This window comes from Exophiala spinifera (genome assembly GCF_000836115.1).
Source record: "Exophiala spinifera strain CBS 89968 unplaced genomic scaffold supercont1.4, whole genome shotgun sequence".
NCBI lineage: Eukaryota > Fungi > Ascomycota > Eurotiomycetes > Chaetothyriales > Herpotrichiellaceae > Exophiala > Exophiala spinifera.
In genome coordinates, this window is record NW_015622516.1 from 1,675,555 (window position 1) to 1,694,408 (window position 18,854).

The 18,854-nt window shown below is 51.8% G+C and overlaps 7 protein-coding genes across 7 annotated transcripts; 2 read left to right on the plus strand and 5 right to left on the minus strand.

Annotated features, from left to right (window-relative positions):
* Positions 1-81: 81 nt before the first annotated feature.
* PV08_05796 (uncharacterized protein) lies at positions 82-822 on the minus strand (the record flags this gene model as incomplete). Its single annotated transcript, XM_016380135.1, has 1 exon — positions 82-822. The coding sequence occupies one exon, from the start codon at positions 820-822 to the stop codon at positions 82-84; it is 741 nt and encodes a 246-aa protein (XP_016235962.1).
* Positions 823-1,728: 906 nt separating this feature from the next.
* Positions 1,729-5,428, minus strand: PV08_05797 (uncharacterized protein; the record flags this gene model as incomplete). The annotated part of the gene is made up of 2 exons (XM_016380136.1): positions 1,729-1,964; positions 2,014-5,428. 2 exons carry the CDS (start codon positions 5,426-5,428, stop codon positions 1,729-1,731), a joined length of 3,651 nt encoding a protein of 1,216 aa, XP_016235963.1.
* Positions 5,429-7,140: 1,712 nt separating this feature from the next.
* PV08_05798 (uncharacterized protein) lies at positions 7,141-8,376 on the minus strand (the record flags this gene model as incomplete). Its single annotated transcript, XM_016380137.1, has 1 exon — positions 7,141-8,376. The coding sequence occupies one exon, from the start codon at positions 8,374-8,376 to the stop codon at positions 7,141-7,143; it is 1,236 nt and encodes a 411-aa protein (XP_016235964.1).
* Positions 8,377-8,811: 435 nt separating this feature from the next.
* On the minus strand, positions 8,812-10,828 carry PV08_05799 (uncharacterized protein; the record flags this gene model as incomplete). Its single annotated transcript, XM_016380138.1, has 9 exons — positions 8,812-9,429; positions 9,479-9,553; positions 9,603-9,722; positions 9,774-9,811; positions 9,867-10,152; positions 10,204-10,359; positions 10,411-10,507; positions 10,567-10,669; positions 10,723-10,828. 9 exons carry the CDS (start codon positions 10,826-10,828, stop codon positions 8,812-8,814), a joined length of 1,599 nt encoding a protein of 532 aa, XP_016235965.1.
* A 1,116-nt stretch (positions 10,829-11,944) lies between these two features.
* On the plus strand, positions 11,945-13,464 carry PV08_05800 (uncharacterized protein; the record flags this gene model as incomplete). The annotated part of the gene is made up of 2 exons (XM_016380139.1): positions 11,945-11,948; positions 12,104-13,464. The coding sequence occupies 2 exons, from the start codon at positions 11,945-11,947 to the stop codon at positions 13,462-13,464; spliced, it is 1,365 nt and encodes a 454-aa protein (XP_016235966.1).
* A 1,645-nt stretch (positions 13,465-15,109) lies between these two features.
* PV08_05801 (uncharacterized protein) lies at positions 15,110-17,054 on the plus strand (the record flags this gene model as incomplete). The annotated part of the gene is made up of 7 exons (XM_016380140.1): positions 15,110-15,357; positions 15,416-15,521; positions 15,584-15,871; positions 15,936-16,080; positions 16,137-16,391; positions 16,457-16,798; positions 16,864-17,054. The coding sequence occupies 7 exons, from the start codon at positions 15,110-15,112 to the stop codon at positions 17,052-17,054; spliced, it is 1,575 nt and encodes a 524-aa protein (XP_016235967.1).
* A 248-nt stretch (positions 17,055-17,302) lies between these two features.
* PV08_05802 (uncharacterized protein) lies at positions 17,303-18,212 on the minus strand (the record flags this gene model as incomplete). The annotated part of the gene is made up of 3 exons (XM_016380141.1): positions 17,303-17,817; positions 17,871-18,125; positions 18,182-18,212. 3 exons carry the CDS (start codon positions 18,210-18,212, stop codon positions 17,303-17,305), a joined length of 801 nt encoding a protein of 266 aa, XP_016235968.1.
* Between the last annotated feature and the right edge of the window lie 642 nt (positions 18,213-18,854).

Sequence of the window (18,854 nt, forward strand, 5' to 3'; positions counted from 1 at the left end):
CGTCTATGGAGGATCATCATACTCCCCCACGGACTACCATCACCCTTGACCACCTCCATCTCCCATCTCCCATGTCCCGTCTTATAACTTGGACTTGGCTTTGGCATCGTCACCCACACAGGACCCTTCAGGAGTAACAGGTTTGGGATCGACAAACAACGCCTTCGCCGCCGCAAGCGCCTTTCCCTCCCCGTCCTCAATGACGCCCTTGACCCACGTCTTCCTGCCCGACCTCTCGACCGCCCATGCCCTGCCCAACACCACTCCCGGCGTGGAGATGGGCGCCCTGTAGTCCACCGTCATGGTCGCCGTGGCGGGGGCGCTCGAGCCCCCGAAGACCACTCCCACGTGGCCGGTGAGTTGGTCGAGGAGCAGGGCGTTGAACCCGCCGTGTGCGCGACCTGTCTTGCCGTCGAGGCCCGGACCGAGGGAGAAGAGCGAACAGTATTCTCGAGGGGTGTGGCGGCGGTATTCATCGGCGGTACTCGTACTCGGACTCGTGTTTGCTTCGCCGTCGCCACTGCCGTCACCGGGCCCGGTACTGGCCAAGGCGTCGCTCTCGTGCGTGGGTCGATTGAACGAGACCTGTGCCCTGACTGTCCTGGGCGTGTTCAATGTCTCGGTGAACATGGAATTCGAGACGCCTGCTAGTCTTGCCGCCCTGGCCGCGCTGTCTGTCGGTACGACGACGTTGGCAATGCCAGGGTCAGAAAGAAGACGCGTGCACCATTCTCGAGAAGAGAAGTCTGGATGGATGTTGAGCGATCGTAGTGGAAGGAGTGGTGGTGGTGGTGGTGGTGGTGGTGGTCGTGATGATGACATTTTCCTGCTGCTGCTGCTACTTCTTCTTCTCTTTCTTCTTCTCTTTCTTTCTTGTCACTCCGTAATGCGTCGATTGGTCGTATATATCAGTGACCGAGATGCCGACGATAGAATGGGAATGAATGAAATTCTACCTCGGCAAGTTGACATGTACAATCTGATTTGTGCACACGGATATAGACACAGTACATACAAGTAAACATACTACGTACAGTACGTGCACAAACCCACAATAAAGTCTCGGATATACTATAATGTACTTAAGTCCCTTACCTCTGGATACGATAAGTAAAACCAGCTCCTCCTACATCAAATCATGAAGCTCAGGGTAGAGACTCCGGTGTCTTGAAGATAAACTCCATCATACCAGCTACTACAACACACCTACTGTACGAGTACACCTCAAACTCCTCTCACATCGTCAATCGACACACTCCAGAACAAAAACCTCAAGCTTAATCAATCGATTAACATTAACAGCGTAAAACCCAAGTCGGTAGCTCACTCAAGAACTTATTTACGCTCGCTCACAGCTTTTGTTTTGCTCATCTTCTTCCTATCTGCAATCCGTCCATCGTTGTGGCTCAAAAGGCCAATTCCTGCTTTGTATCTGCACAGAGACCATCTCTTTGACCTCGGTGTATCACCGCCGTAGAAAATTCAACAGTACATAAAACCAAGCTCAGCGCCAGAGCGCCATGCGAAAACAAAAAGCAACCATAAATCCTGTCCCCATCTGGATTATGGGTGATCCTCGATCTCTGACCACTTTGTCCGATCGAATCCCTTTTTACAAATCATAAAAATCATCATGGGTATCATTCATGGCATCGTTTCAATTTTCCCTGGGGTGAGTGTTTGTTTCTGGCATATCCCAATATCGACACCCAACACACCTTGTGTCGGTCACACTTTAGGCACAGTGGGCTTGTTTCCCATGCTGCCAAAAAGTGCTTCAGGTGGTACCCGGTGAATATTCGAATTCTTATCCGCATACGGAACGCTGGGCACCGTCTTGTAACCAGCCCGCCGCCGTTGAATGCGATTGAGGATTATGCCGATTAAGATTATGAGGAAAATTGTACCTAATGCTGCGCACAACGCAACTAAGACCGCAATGCCTTTGGAGTGCCCGAATCTGCCTGTGATGTGTAAGCATGTGAAGACGATCATATTCGGAGACAAACTTACGACTTGACTTGAGATTGTTGTTCTCGTACGTAAAAACTTGACGGATGCTGCCAGGGTCACCATTCGACTTGCTGGCCAGAATCAACGGTGTCATTGTTGTGCCATTGAAGAGAGCAGCTGCTGCAGTGCCAAAGTTGGTCAAATTCAGTTGGCCGCTGACCAACAGCGCTTGATCATCGTCGAGGTACTGCGACGATCCATGACTCTTGGACAAGGGCATGATTGTAAGACCTTCGATGGTGGTGCCGCTACCAAACGCATTGGGAACTGGCCGAGTATTGTCTCCATCGAGCTCGATCAAGAAGGTGGAGCCGTTGTTTGCGATACCTGCAATCCACATGTGATCGGCATTGTCAGTGGCGGGACAAAAGGCCGTCACCACACCAGGGACACCCGGAGGAGTGGTCGCAGTCCAGACTTGTTCCTTGGTGTTGTACGATGCCAGTGAGGTTTGATTGCCGGCGACAGTGAGGTTGCCAGTTGCGAGAAGGGTCGAGCTAGATGTCCAGAAGAGAGACATGACCGTGCCGGCGAGCTCAGTGCCGACTGTATTCCATTGGTTGGTGGCCGTGTCGTACATGCATACCGAGGGACAGGACAAGCCTTGAGACGTCTGATCGAAAGATCCACCAACATAAATGGCTGATGTGCCCGTTTTAGAGACAATAGCATTGACTAGCACATTCGGACCACGGAGAGAGGCCGGTTGAATGGTGCGATAGTCGGCGGTGGTCATATCCAACAGTACTAAGCCTTGAACATTATCGTCGTCGAAACGGGCCGAGAGTCTACCTCCGACGAAAAGAAGGTTGCCAGATACAAGGAGCGTAGCGATGGATGAATTGGAATCAAGCCCCGCAGGAGGACCACTCACAGAATTGTTGTCGGAACTGTTCAGGAACATGAGATTCTCGATGGTAGACCCGTTGGTGGCGGTTGCGCTAAAGCGACCTCCAAAGACGGTAACGTTCTGTCCATTGCCATCGTAGTATGCGATACTGGTCACACCATCCACATTCTGTGATGACGTGATAGCTCGCTTTCTCGTAGTTGTCTGAGAAGAGCTCGAGTCAATGTTGATAGGCAATTGTTGAAGGGAGATCTCCCCAGAGGCCGATCTTATGCCTGCTGCACCACTCATGGCCAAGCCTAGCGAATGAATCGTACCAGCTCCGATCCAAGTGTTGTTGGGCAGAAAATTTGCCGCGAAGAGTTGCCCTTGAAGAGACTGCTTCTGTATATCCAGATTCTGGAGCCACGCCTGTTGTGACGGAACCCAGATTGCCAGACCGTTCGCAGGTGCAGACGGAGTTGAGCCGGAGGCTTGGATTTGGTCAAACGAACCACTAAATGCAATGACTGTCTCTGCATTCGACCCGGAGACGTTCAACAGCATTGGAACCACGGCTTGTACTGGCCCATTCAAACCAGCGGAGAGTGGAGCCCATGCGCCTTTGGAATGTTGATAAGCAGCGACGTTGTTTAGACCATCAACACTGCTCTGATTGGTGTTTGTGAAATTTCCTCCAACATACAGAAAGTCGTCCAGACTGTACATAGCCGAAACAGCGGCATTGAGACCACCACCCGGCAACGAAGTTACATTGTTGTTATGGAAGGCCATGATGTTCTGGAAAGAATCGTCGGAAAATTGGCCGCCAACATAGATTGTGTCGTCTCGCGTCGTCAAAGCTGACATATGCGCATTCGGGTGCAACATAGTTCCAGCATTGTTGATGGCCGACTGTGAGAAATCATTACTGACAAAGGGACTGTCTGGGTTGTAGTCGAATAAGCCATTGAGACCTCCGGTGCTTGAGATGAATCCAAACTTGACGCGAGAAGCGACAATAAGCTGATCATTCTGGAGTCCAGATGGAGTGAGGGTGATGGCAGGTCGAAAGCTCGAGGTGGAGGCGTCGATGTGCCCTTGGTACACTTGATCATACTTGTCAAAATCATTCGTCTGATAGATTAAGGTACTGAATGTTTGACCGCCATCGCTCGTTAATGTGCCAGAGATGTTAACAATAGCACGCGCAGAACAAGAGCTGTCCTGTTGGCAGCCTGGTGTGTACACAACAACCGAATAGTTGCCACTAGCTTGGACCTCCGGTTCGAAGACAATAGAAGTACTGTTGACGGTCGTGGGGCCGACGACGACTGTCAGGTAGTTGGCTACGCTTTGTCGAGATGGAGTTGCGTACCACGGGCCGGTAGCGGTTGACTGTGAGCGCAAGCCATCCGTCAAACATTGCGGCTCATTGAAACCTTCGATGGCATACGAAATGATATCGCCCTGAAAGATTTCGATTCCAGCCAAGCCTCCTCCGTCACCGTACCAATCCGTGATGTTGATGGTAAAGCTGTTCATTCCTACCAAGTTAACGAATTCAAAGTCTTGAAAGGGTTGCGAGGTGTTCAGAGCAAGTGGACATGATGCATCACAGTGTTCGCGGTTGCCAGTCTCAGGGTCGATGAAGGTGAAATTCATAATTCCGTTGATCGGATGAGCTGTGAAGCGCCATGTCTTAGTGCCTCGCCCGTCCTGATCTACATTCCACAAGCGGAGTTTGGTCGGTTGAAAACCAAATCCAAAATCCGCACGCCACGAACCCGGTGTGTTATCAGCGAGTAGGAAAGTTGTGTCGGCGGTCGAGCTGTTGGACGGACAGACCACGTTACGAGGATCGCCCACGCCGGCTTGAGTCGAGTTTCCTTCCGAGCTAATACTGGCCGAGCCCAAGTTGATGACCTGCGACGATCGATTGTTCAGGGAGTTTGTTGTGGTCACATTGCCAAGGCCAGTGAACGAGCCTCCAAACACAATATGTCCATTAGGAGCTTTCGTGATCGAGGCCACTGGAGCATCGAAGCCGGCAAATGGTAGCGTTGACCAGTTGCCATCTTTCCAAGCGATAGCATTGCTTGAATTTGCAGCCTCAAAAGCGCCACCCAGATAAACGGTTCCGTTGTCTGGATCGCAATACAGAGCCGAGACCGTTCCTTGGATCCCATCAAGCGGGTTCACCTCCAGGGTAGTGGTGTTTAATACCGCAGCAGACCTTGCTGCCACACCGCCGATACTGGTGAAATTTCCCCCGACGACCACACCCGATAACGAGCCGTCCTGCAGCACAAGCGGACAGACAGCTTCAATGCTGGCGTCCGTAGACGACAGGATTTTGAACGCTCCTCCGGGCAGTTGTGACAATACCGATTGTGAGCCGTTGCTATCCAATCCTCCCTGCTGGCCCGAATAGACCTGGATTGCATCGAAGTTGCCCGCGAGTGTAACCTGGCCCAATGAGTCTAGATCGAGATTTGGCGAAGATACGGACTGGCACGCTCCTTGCGTTGAGAGCAATAACAGAGCGGCCGTCGCCCGTGGGCCGAACCGCGACAACAGATGCATGTGGTTTATGCGTCTGCGCCGAAGCGACGGACCAGAGATGTTCTGTTATTGCCTTGACCGTAGGAAAGACATGTGTGTTGGTGTGTATGCAGAATGAACAGGCCAGAGAGATCCTTCCAAGCCGAGTTCCAAACCTGTAGTCGGAGGTCGGGCGGCCAGTCGTGGGCAAGACTTCTGCGTAATCACGACGAGGAACGCGTGGAGAGATTTCGAGGAACAGGGATCCGTTGAAACGATGGTCGGCGCGAGATGGAGGCACGAACTCGTGTCAGCAACGGGTGCTTCGTAGAGAGGTGTGAGTTGTTTGTGAGGCGTGTGTTGAGGTAAATTGTGAACGACGGACAAGGAAAGAGCGACAGTCGCGAAACGAAGTTGTGAAGACGCAGATCAGATTGATCGGAGGAGCTGTGCCAGAGTGACGAAGAGGCCTCGATGTCCGTAGCGGCAGAGTAGCGTGGAAGATGCAGAAACTGACAAGAGCAAGGAAGTTGGTTCAGGACTCGCAGTCGCCGTGCGGTTGGCGACAACAAACTCCGCGACTCAACGCTCTGCAATCCACCTCCCGCCCGCTAATCCAGCCACCAACGTGCATGGCCGGGTGCAGCCCGAGTGACAATTGGACGGTGGCGGGTGCAATCAGCCTGGCAAGCCCACTCAGGCACAAGGGACAGTCACCCCGGGCAGCCGAAGCCTCCCAGGCCAGCCTGCTAGGCCGCTATTGTTAGGCCTGTGGACTCTCGCGGCCATTGCTAGGGCTGCCTCTGGTTGCCCCCAACACCCACCACGACCGCGCAATCTTGCATTCCTCCACTCTGTCTACCCATGTCGTCCCCCTGGCCTCGCCAATCATTCTGCTCAATGCTCTGTTTGAAAACAATCCGTATCAAAGGATCATCGATCAACTGGACAGCCAACGGCCACAGAATATTCTACGCAGCTTCGCCACTGGTTACTCAGAGCCCCTCGTTCCTCACGCCTTCATCTCTCCATCTTCATGTCCGTATCCTCAGATGAGAGAAACGAGAATCGGAATCGACGCGACCACAGCCAAAACTCAATACCGAGGCCGGATATGCAATTTCCCCTGGATAGAGAGCGAAAGATCCACCGAAAATGTCGTGGCTGACCTGGCCCTGTCTGACCCTTCACCTCGACGACGGCTTCCACTGACCACCCGTACCTCTACGACGAGGGCCCTAACGGCAGTGTGCATACTGTAAGTGACTTCAAAACATGTCGAGTCAACGCGGAGGCTGGAATCGAGGAGATCAGTATTCCGTCTCTGAGTACACAGTTTGCTCGTCTCACCAAGGCTCGCTACTTCATACTACGTGAGTTCGGTAATACACCCCTGGTCTTTATCGGTCCATGTCATCTCTCTACCGCGCGTACGAGTGCAAGCACCAGAACTTGCACAGGGTTACTATGCAGACCTCCTCAATATCCAGCTTCACGTGCTTCAATGAATTGGATTCATGTCCGTCAATGTCCATCAGACTCTAGGGGTGCGACGCCTCATCTACTATGACGGGCCCATCCTGGAGGGTTGACAGACGTCGCATCCACACCTTGATAATGAATAAAGTGCCCGGGTTTGAAACGCTGACGCAAGCCTCGTCAAGCCCCATTGACGAGTCTCGACCGGGATTGATCGTGTTTGAGATAAGAATGATGGTTTTTTATACTCAAATTCAAGGTTTCGGAAATCTGTTTCATCGTCGCCTCCTACGTTTGACCTTCCCACTGCCACTCTTCTCGGTCACCACGGCCTGCTCAATCTGGACTTGGGTATGCGGTTCATCTTCAAGCTCGCGTTTGACTGTGACGCGTTGCACGGTCTCTTTCCGATCGACGACTGGCTCATTTCCGTTTGGCGAAACTTCTTTTATGCTTGTTTCGACTTTCACAGTCAGCCTCTCGGCAAATGTCCTCAAGTCGGCCGTGAAGAGTACACTGTGCGCCCAACCCGCCTCTTTACCCCAAAGTTTGCGGAAATGGTTCGCTACAGCATCGTAGGTCGCCTTCGTCAGGCTGCTGTGCTTCCCCTTGCCAAATTTGTAGTCACGTTGCGCAATCTGCCAGACGTGTGTGTCTACGGGTACAGCCTCTCCCCAGCCTAGTCCCATCAGACATACGCAGTCTGCTACTTTGGGCCCAACCCCTTGCAGACTGAGGAGCTGCTCGTGCGCCTCCCGATACCGATCTCGTCCCTCGGGTTTCATCTCTCCGGCAGGGGATGGTTTCTGGCCATAGACTGGACTTTCTGGGTTGCTCAAGCCATCCAACCAGCCTTCCTCGTGATCTTCGGCTATCATCTTGGCCGTCCGGTATATGTACTTTGCTCGGTAGCCAAAGCCCAGTTCTCGTAAATGCGCTTCCACGTTCGTGCCAGTCAAAGATGACGGTTGTGGGAAATCGTGATACCGGCGACCGTCTAACGTCCCAATGTATGGTCCGTAGTGCGTGCATAGCTTCTCTACCATCTGTGAAATTCGAATGATGTTGTTGTTGCTGCTGCAGATGAAACCTATCAGTGCTTCCCATGCGTCTTGCCGCAAGATCCGGACGCCAGTGAATTTCGGCGCCTTTTTTCTAAAATTGCCATCGGAGGCCGACCACTGGGCATATAACGTTTCGAGGTTGGGTTCTAGGTTCAAGTAGTGTTGGAGAAGGTCTTTCGTGTCGTCCGTTTCGTCATCGTCTGCGATGGTAGATGGTATCGAAGAGGGAGGTGTCGGGGGAGTTTCGACGGCAGCAGGCCATATCGATCGGTAATGGAGGTGAGATGTATCTTGCGACACTTGTACAATGCGACCTCGAAGTGTACAGGCCCAACTCTCGTCCTCACACTGCCGCCATCGAAATGACTGTCCGCATCGAAGAGTGGTTGCGATGCATATTTCGTTGAGGGAGACAGGGAGCTTGCGCCATTCTGTTATCCTCGTCATCTTTAGTTGTTTCCAGTGTCGGGGTGAGCCAGTTGGTCCCCCCCAAGTTGAAGATGTGTAAATCGCAGTGGACGGAATTCTGCCCCCTTGGCCACTTCCTCCCGCGCGGACGTGTCCCCCACGCGTAAATTACGCGCCGAGGTCTAGTTCTAAATGGGGCGCCTCGAATTCCTACTGTGCGAGTACTTCCAGTAACAGTCTACAGTACAACAGGCTATGGCTCGTGCTCGGCGCTACAGCACAGAGCAGCCAGTAGTCAGAACTTCGAGTGCTTTTCTTCAAGCGAGCCCAATCGGAGCATGGAAGCCTTGTTTGTTTCTAGCTATTTACGACAAGCCGCATCATACAACAATGCATCTTCATGACGCTGCTGCAACGGATCGATTTCGTATGTACGCCATCTCGCATCCGAGTGCGCAGTCAACCGGAAGACCCCTAGAGATTCTTGGTTATCTGGGCTGGCTGTCCAAAGGCCACCGCTGCATCCCGGCCGCTTACCATAGCTGCGCCATGCATGATCACATTGTCATCAAGAATGGAATTACTGAAGACCAAGTACTCATGTCTCCCTTTCCAGCCCCAGTAGAGCCCACACAGCAGGACGACGCCGCCGAGGATTGCTATGGCCCAGTTCATGTTTGCAATCTCACCCACCACAGGCACATATTGTGGGAAAATGTAGAACAGGACAACAACAACACTCCACAGCAAGGAAATGATGTTTACAGCGTAGCCCCATCGTCCAAGGTCAAAATAAGGCCGGGGCGGGAGATGCTGGCGTCCTCTCAGCACCACGCACAATATAGGTATGCAGTATGAGACTTGAAGGGTAACACCGCCACCGGAAATGATGGCGTAGAAAGCGAGGTCGCTTCCAACAACCAGCAAGCCGACAAGGAGGTTGAGTACAATGAAGCCCATCATAGCCCGCAGTGGCATGGCGAATCGTTTGCTGACTTGTGCAAAGTATTCGGAGCAGGGGAATGCACGATCTCGAGCCATGGACCATGCCAATCGTGACCCAGCAGTGTTCATGTTCACGATGATGAGATACTAGACCCTCAATCAGTCATGGCGCTAACGCGGTACTAGATTCACTCACATTCAAGCCCATCATCATTACGGCACACCAAATTCCGCCTCCATACGTTGAATCCAATACATCCATGAACCACGCCTACAATACAGTCAGAACCTTGACATGGGCCGGGTAGCCTCAAACTTACAACGTAGGAAGAAGTGGCCTCGAGATAATCTTCCCAACGCGGACCGACGGTCAAGCACATGACGATCGCTGAAAGCCACGCGGTGACACCAGCCCAGACCATGGACCATAACATCACTCGCTATATCACGTTTAGTATGGCGAAGCAACAGGGGCAATATGCATGACTTACAGGAGCATCGCGAGAAGCATTCTTCATTTCTTCAACCACTATATCAGGGTTAGCTATGACCAATAGCGCGAGGGTTTACGCCGGAAGATTTACAGTGCATTACACCATCAGTCCCATACAGTCCATAGATTGGAACGTACATCGACAAGATGAAGACCCAGCCTGTGGACTTCCAGCCCGAGGCGTTGAGGAAGTCGGTGAAGACAAATTTCGCGCTATTCTTGTCCGCCATCACCAAGAAAACAATGGCCCAGATCAGGCCATTACCGACGTTGAAAGCGGCGCCGAATACTTGCAACGCTGGAAGGTATCGGGGCATCAGATTGGATATAGCAGGTGCTACAAGAAAACCTGAGTATATCAACCATGTCATATAGGGCTAGAAACGTCAGTCATATCAGCAGTTGGCAGGAGACTTGCTGCTCATCACCTTCCAATTAACCTCTGGATGAATAATCTCTACGAGTGCAGACACAATTTCTGCGCTGTTCAGCGCGCAGCTGCTACTCGTTGATATCTCGCCCACCAGAACGCACCAGCCGACCACATAAGATAAGAATCGTCTGGATTTCGCTGGAGCAACAACCTATTCTGCATCAATTGCGTTGTCTAGAGCTCGACCGATGTAAAGGCCTACCTGTGTATAGAACTGCTGTCCTCCCGCAGTAGGCCAGATTGAGCAGTACTCTGCTAGCGATGCCATGACAAAGATCTGCCCAATGGTCACGACGACACTGAAAGATTGAAACGATCAGCTTCCCTTCATCACCGAAATCAACCCTCGAGAACTTACGTTCCCCAAACAAGGCAGACAGGCCCGCCCAAAGTGAATATATAGTAAAACATCACGATATTGCATGACCAGGAACATAATATTGTGGTCTGATATGCCATCACTGAGGGAGTCCGTCAGTCTGGACCATTGGAGAGCAACAGCATCGCAACTTACGACTCCAGAAGCTGTATGTTCGTGTGAGCTCAGGCTTGTGCCCAAGTCTGATGAGTCGGTCCTCGTCACTGCCATGACTCGAAGGTTCGTCCTTTGAGGCTTTCATGTTGATCCTGCAGAGCCGAGAATTGCTGAGATACGCCTTTGGTCCTGATTCCGTCCGTCTGCAAGAGAGGGCAACGATGCTAGCAAGACATGGAGAAGAGCACACCCTCCTCAGGGAAGGAAGAAGATAAGTCTTATGAAAGACATAGACTCTCGGAAATTGCAAGTAGAAGTACACTTATCGAAGTTCTACAGCACAAGCTGCTGTGAGATGGACCTTACGGCTGGGCTCGTATCTCCGCCAGATAACCAATCTGGGACTAGTGGCCCGTAGCGCGAGCAGCATTTCCTCGCACCCGCTATAGCGACAAGCCGTTTTATGATATCGTCCACAGAAAGGACGTTGTTGTTCGAAGATAGCGAGCGGCTCCCACTGAAAAGTAGAGCAGTGTCGATTGATATGGGTCGATGGAAACTATTTCAGTCCGAGCGAGGGAAGGAAAGAAGTTTCTCTCTCCAATGCCCTCTTTGGTATTAGCGCAATCCCTTCCCTGAGTACTATGTCCCTGACCAAAGATTGCTCGGGGCCTAGAAATATGCGTCGCGATATATTCTAGCATCCGAAGTACAGACTTATCTCTACGACTCCATTAGCAATGCAATACGGAGGAAATGGACGGAGCTCGTGTAGACTAGCACATTTCAGTGTTGACGTCGGACATCAAAAAGAGTGAAGGCCTCTGAACATGATGCGCGTTAGTCATCTACCCCTCTCGGAATATACTTGTTCCATCCCGCCTGCATGTGCTGTCGATTTGCTTGTCGCTGGCCACGCTTCAACTCAGCTGCAGCGAAAGCAGATTCACCATGGCGTCAATAAACTGGACCATCTGGTCACAGATCATGACGAGGCATTCTTCAACACGCAGCCCTCTACCGCGTTTCAGCATCGTCTGAGACGTCACCGGCCTCCATAGCGTCGGTATGAAGACACGGTTCTCGCGCAATGGCAACTAATCCACCAACATCAACCTTGGGGATATCGGGAGGAGAGCTTGCGACACCCAGAGAACCAAGCTCTCCGAGCACTGGGTCACAAGGTACTTGCAAACGTCCTTACAACCCAAATCTACGAGATGCGCGTCCTCCGTAACTGACTTGCCCAAGACTGTCCAACATGTGTAAGCAATAGCTTTGATAACGCGCTCCAGTGCGCCCGAATTGTGTTCGCTTTAGCCCTAACTATTCGCCGGCTTGCAGGTCAAGCGGAGAATTCGATGCGATAGATCACAACCTACATGCATCAAATGCTCAAAGAAAGGTCTAACCTGTCCAGGCTATGGACCTCGTTGGCGTTGGGCCAATGGCATTGCAGTTCGTGGCCATCTCAAAGGACGGACAGCACCAGATATCCCAAAGCCAACCAGACCTAGCACTCTCAAAACTTCAGTTTCACCAGTCTCCACGAAATCTCCTGTAGGAGATGGCATTGCTCAAGGCATGTCGGTAATAGATCCGCTGGAGAAGCTATTTCCAGATTTCCCTGACCCTGCTACGAGGGCCCGACTTCTTCAGCACTATGACAAGAACATTGCAGGGTTGATGGTGTGGATAGACTCCGAGCGAAACGAATATCGAAGGCTGGTTCTCCCTTTGGCCAACCGCCAACCGGTTCTCCTCTTAGCCATCCTCGCCATTTCAGCACAGCATCTTGCCGTCACCACTAACATGGAATCTAGCTTCTCAACCAGAGCACGAGACGCGGCCGTCTCAATGATCTCCACCCAAATTCGCCAGGTCACCAGCCGTTTAGCTGCTGGGTTTGACTTGGACAGCGAGATCGATGTGGACACCGCGGTGTGGATGCTCGCGTCCATGCTCACACTAGCATCCTACGAAATGGCCGAGTCTGAGACTGGTGCCACTGCTGCCGACTCACACAGACAAGCGGCTCGGACTTTGGTGAACGCGCTCGCGACCACAAATCGTGAGAGCAACGATCTGTTCAATTTTCTCCGCAACCAGCTTTCCATTTACGACATCCTTGCTTGCACTACCTCTTTCATGAGTACACGCGAGGTGATATTGCCTGCACCTAGCGACGCGAACCTCATCTTCTCCGAGTATCTTGGCCTTTTGCACCAGGTGACGGTGATCTCCCGCCAGATGGTTGACTCAGGAGCTCCGGGAATACCGAACTTGATCGAGCCTCCCATCACGCCAGTCGAGGCTCGTGCAAAGTTCGAGTTAGCTCGAGGTTCAACGCTAATGGCCGCAGGACTTCTCGAATTGGCATGGGACGAACGGAGGCACGACTTTATCCGCATCGTGGACGTATATCATCATGCCGCCCTGCTTTACACTTACAGAAGCATTTTCGGAGGGAGAGTCGATGCTGCAGATATCTCTACTTCCACCAATATGTTATTCGAGCGATTGCATCAGTTAGAGAATCGCCATTCGTGCATGCAAAATTTGCCCTGGCCGGTGCTAATTGCTGGCACAGAGTGCTGTGGCAATCGAGAGAGAGAAAGTTTTATAGCAACCCTGTACGAAGACATTGCTCGGGACATGGGCTTCAAGCACTACCTGGAAGTGCTTCACTTCTTGAAAGACTTCTGGTCGACCGCACGTGGTGATTGGCTCCAGCTGGCACGCCAATATAGTGCTAACGGGAAGCAAATTGTGGCCGTGTGAGGCGTGCAAACGTCGACCTTTGACCTTGGAAGTCTTGCTGCGCTGGCCCCTGGGAGACCTCACGGAATGTCTCCGCCAACCGGTTTATCATCCCTCAAGGGTTCTGCCCGGCTGCACGCAGGCAAGTGGACCCGAGGTTCTGTCCAGCGGGGTAGTAGAACGCGGCGCATCGTGCGTGGTCTGAATATGCTAGTCGCTGGCGGACATATCGTGAGCAATACTGGGTTTGTCGGAGTATCGTTGAGGGGGTGAATGGTGGACTCGTGTACTGGTTCAAACCCCTGTGGTCTATTCGCTAGATAGGCGCCTCACTCGTTAGTCCTCATTATTCTTCGCTATCTGCCCCCTTCTGAGGGCTGATAAGCACCGATGAAGTGCTGAATGTCAGGAGCATCTTGCACAGTCAATGCTATCGCATATCCCCGTGTCACCGACGACATGCAAATGGCCCGGCCCCGTGTTGCGATACGCATGCTCTGAAGTGAGTGTACTGTCAACACAGATGTCGGAGTTTTGGTGCTTCTCGCCGGGCTTCCAAGTAGGTCTCATGCTCTGAATTCAGGACAGAGGTGGGCACCTCTTATGGGGCTGCGGTTGTCTGGCAGGTCGCTAGACCAGGTATCCCAGCCCCTCTCTGGTTAGTTACAACGACACGGTCGATAAATACAAGCGTTGGCGACGGGCAGTATGTCCACGACAGCTGGCCCGTAAGATTCCTCTTTTCAACCAGCCTGAGGCGGCATTACCTCCGTCTGCACACGTGCATGGTCTGCTATCGTCTCCTTGAGCAAGCCACTGGGTAGTACGGAGAATGGGAACATGGGTATGGGTCTTGAGCATACGTGTCCGTGAGCGAGGCATTCACTTCATACGGTTAACCACCAAAGGCTGCTTGGCTCTCGCGGACGTGTTAATATCCTTGACCCGGCAGACGTGGAGCTTGGGTGCATTGGGGGCCTTTTTGGGATGTAGGAGACTAGACTTGAAGAGGATATTGTGAAGAGAGTACAAAACCCAGGTTCTCTACGGGATGGAGGCTTCAGGAATGAGAATCAGAGACCCAGCATGGAGCTATTTTCTAGCGCCGGCACTTGCCCTTCCAGGCATCTGATGAGAGAAACGTTGTGAAGGATGCTTGGACGATCAATGGTGTAACTGGACGATTCCGAGTGGTAGTTATCTCATTCTCCCAGATGCCATACATAAAGTTCTCCTCGCACTAGAAAGGATTAAAATATGCACGGCTCGATCCTCGATGGATGCTCGTGGTCTCTCCACTTGCAAGCTACAGGCCCAATTGCCGACCCAAGAGCACGAACTGGCTGCCCGAGGGAATTCAATACCAAAAACGTGGTCGGACGACGAGGCACCACATCCTTCGACCATGATGATTTCCACAATCGTCGGCCCCCTCGAAGCTTCACACGCCGTTGAGTGAAGTCAGATTGCCTGTTCCAGTCTCTCATCAGTATCTTTATCGTCTCATATCATCACCTCGCATTCCAACGTCGAACCTCCCCATGCCTCCAATACCCCGCCTCGTGATATTCATCATCTCATAGAGATATATATACTCCTTGACTTTCTTCTCCTTGTTTCCTTGGCTAGAGCCCGAGGCAATACCTCCCATCCACGACTCGGCACAATGGTCTTGAATCGGCATTCCTTCCAGCCTCCGGTCATGCACCCCAGGAGGCGGCAGGATATCACAAACAGTAATGTTTTTACACTGTTCAACTCAAAACACTTCCAGGATGAAGTTGCTCATCGGCTGGCCGGTGCAGTGCGAATACCCACCATTGCCTATGATGGTATGGATCTGGTCGGTCACGACCCTCGGTGGAACATTTTCTTCCAGTTTTCCGACTTCCTCAAAAGGACATTTCCCCGAGTGTAGGGAGCCTTGACTCTCGAGTGGATGCTGGATCAAGACTGATATACTTCCTTCAAGATATCAAGCGCTCGTGGTCGAGAATGTCAGCACACATGCAAGACTGTATACTTGGCAAGGCTGGGACGAGACGCTGAAGCCAATGCTTTTCATGGCCCATTCGGATGTGAGTGCATATGAGCCCGCCAATGCCCCGCGGCGAAAATCGATGGTAAATAACAGTCTCAGGTTGTTCCTGCTGGTCACTCAACCTCAGATCAATGGTCTCATCCTCCCTTTTCAGGCTATTACGATGGAGAGTTCATCTGGGGTCGAGGATCAGAAGATGACAAGTCCAACCTGATCGCAATGCTCACTGCCATCGATTGTCTGCTCGCTTGCGACTTCCAACCTCAACGCACGTTGATCCTCTCGGTCGGCTTCGATGAAGAGGGTGGAGCTGATCAGAGTTATGGTGCTCGGTGTCTTGCAAACACGCTTCTGGAGAGATACGGCAAGCACGGCATGGAACTTATCGTATGTCGCTAACACAATGCCACAACCTTGTCGAATCCTAAACACTAACACTACCACATCAAAGTTCGATGAAGGCATTGCAGGAATCGAGAAGCGGTTCGGCACCGACTTCGCTCTCCCTGCGACTGCGGAAAAGGGTTATGTCGATGTGACCATCAACGTCAGCATGCCTGGCGGTCATTCGTCGACTCCTCCAGACCATACGGCGAGTAGGTTCTGCTCACAAAACCAAGACGCGATGTGACCAAGTCTAATGTTTCGATAGTCGGCTTTTTGGCTCAGATCATCAAGTTGATCGAAGACCATCCGTTTCCTTCAAAACTAATTCGTCACAACCCGACTTTGAATTATCTACGGCAAGCGGCACTATTGTCCAAGCATATGCCTGACGACCTCCGAGATGTTATCCTTGGTTCTCAGTCGTCCAGCAAGCTGCTTGAGTATTTGAACACCGATCGTGAGAGGCGTGCGATGGTGAAGACCTCGATTGCCGTCGACGTGGTTCGGGGTGGAGATAAAGGTACGTGGCGGTTGATATGTTTGCTCGTTGTCAAATGCGCTCTCTCGCTGACATTTCTCCATTAGTCAATTCGCTACCGGAGAGTGCCACAGTCCTCATCAACCATCGCATTGCAATCCACGATTCGGTAGATGTGGTCAAGGACCACTATGTTTCGTTACTGTCGCCGTGGGCTGAGAGATGGAATTTCAACCTGAACGCCTTTGGTAGGAAGATGCAACACCACAAAGACGGCACCACGCGAACGGATGACAACAACGACTGCGGCGACCTCACACTCGTGGCCGCTTATGAGCTCGACCCTTCACCTGTGTCTGACACGGACGATGCATGTTTCAGGTGGTTGGCGGGCACGATCAAGGGCGTATTTGGCGAGAATGTAGTCGTCGCCCCTGAGTTGCTTAGTGGTAGGTTTCCTGAGATGGCGTTCATCTGCAAAACTGTACAATACAATCGGTTGACCACATGCCAGGTAATACGGATACGCGATACTACTGGGACTTGTCGCCACATATATACCGAATGTCACCTTGGCGAGCGAGTCACGACCCTCGCGGCACGCGCATGCACACGGTTGACGAAAGAATGCCAGTGGCGGGCCTTTTAGAAATGGTGAAGTTTTACCATGAATTCATCAGAGTCATGGACGAAGTGCGAAAGTGATACGAGACACGTCTCGTCATCGCCCTCAACAACAGAATACAAAGATCGCCGAGGAGGCTACTGGAACAACGTGATGTGACAGAGCTCAGCTGACATGGTGCAAGGAAATCGTCTTCGGCTCCAACTAACTCCTTACGTGTGCACAGGATAAGGATGCCCTCAGCGGGGTCGAAAGGGCTGCTGTCTAGCGTCGTGACATGAGGACGGCTACTAGAAGCCATCGACACGAACCACGCAACGTCACCGCTCTACCATAACATGATCCCATCTCGGGCCACAATCTTGCCTACGTCGGCATCTCTTTCGCCCTCAACTACGGTTCTGATGAACTGACCTCCAATACTTGGGTGCTTTGCCCCCATTTCGGCTGCTTTCTCTGGACCCACGCCTCCCAGATTCGTTGCTAGCATACCAGGTGCAAGAGCCCAAACCTTGATCTTGTCCTCTTTCAATTTGTGGTTCCAGTCCACCATGAGCATGTTCAAGGCACACTTGGTGCACCGATAGCCGATGGTTTCGAATGATATCTGCTTTGGCCAACCTGCTGGCTGAGGAGGCGTAGGGAAGTACGGTCCTTGGGCTGCCTCGGTGATGGATGAGAGCCCCGTCACAAAGATCAGACGAGGATCGGCAGATTTGAGCAAGAGGGGTATGAAAGTCCAAGTCAACACGTTGGTGCCCGATACGTTGACATCGTAAGCCTTGTTGAACGACTCACGAAGGGAGATCTTGCCAGCAAGGAATTCTAGGTCAAGGGCTGCTCCTGCAAGTTGTCAGACACCCTTTCGCCAATGAATTGCCTGCAGCTGTACATACCTGCATTGTTAATAAGAACATCAAGCAGCCCGTGGGTCTTTTCCACGTGCTTGAAGGCCTTCTCAATGGAATCGTCACTGGCAAGATCCAACTGCACGGCTTCGACAGTATTACTCGATTGAGGACATTCCTTTTTCAAAGTCTCGATGGCAGTTTCAGCCTTGTCCAACGAGCGACTGCCCATCAGAACGTGGTATGACCTGGGGGATTGCAAAAGTGCCTTGATCGCCTCATACCCAATACCCCCATTTCCACCTACGGCGATGTTAGAGGGACGGCAACAACGTAACAAGCACACGTTAAGGTCTTACCCGTAACGAAAGCAATAACACGAGATGCCATGGTGACGTGTCGTTGATGAAGCAGTTTAGATGTTGCTTGGAGTTTTGGGATATGACCTTGTCAAGTTAGGAGACACGGACCTACCTGGCCTCTTATACCATTTTGTCAGGAGATAAAGACATCCTGGTGCTATGTGATCCGGAGCTTATCTCCATGACCATAGCGACACACAGCAGTCGGCCCTGTTCAAGATATCCTTTGTGGTAGGATAGAAACTGTAGCTGAGTGCTTATGAAGCACGGGGGTGTAAAGCTCAAATATTTGACTAGGCCAAATAAGGCGAAACTCGCGCGAAATGCGATGCGGAGTCGACGGGAATAAAGTCATTGTCACAGCTTCGTGAGGCTTCCGTGTAATTTGGCGACGGAGATAACAAAGACCACCCTCTGCTAGACGAGACACTTGATATCAACCGTCAGTGATCTACTTCGAGATGGTGAGTGTAGAACAGGATGCAAGCCCCTAGCAAATCGGACGGATGTTTGGTTAAAGCGGCGTGATTCTGATTTCCGCCAAGATCAAAGGCTCTGGAGGCGCCAAAAGACAAAGTCCATTCGGCTGGTGTTGGACGCATATGCGCGACTTTGTAGCTACAGCACTTGGATCATTTCAGATTCTTCACAAGAGTCAACCAAACAGATT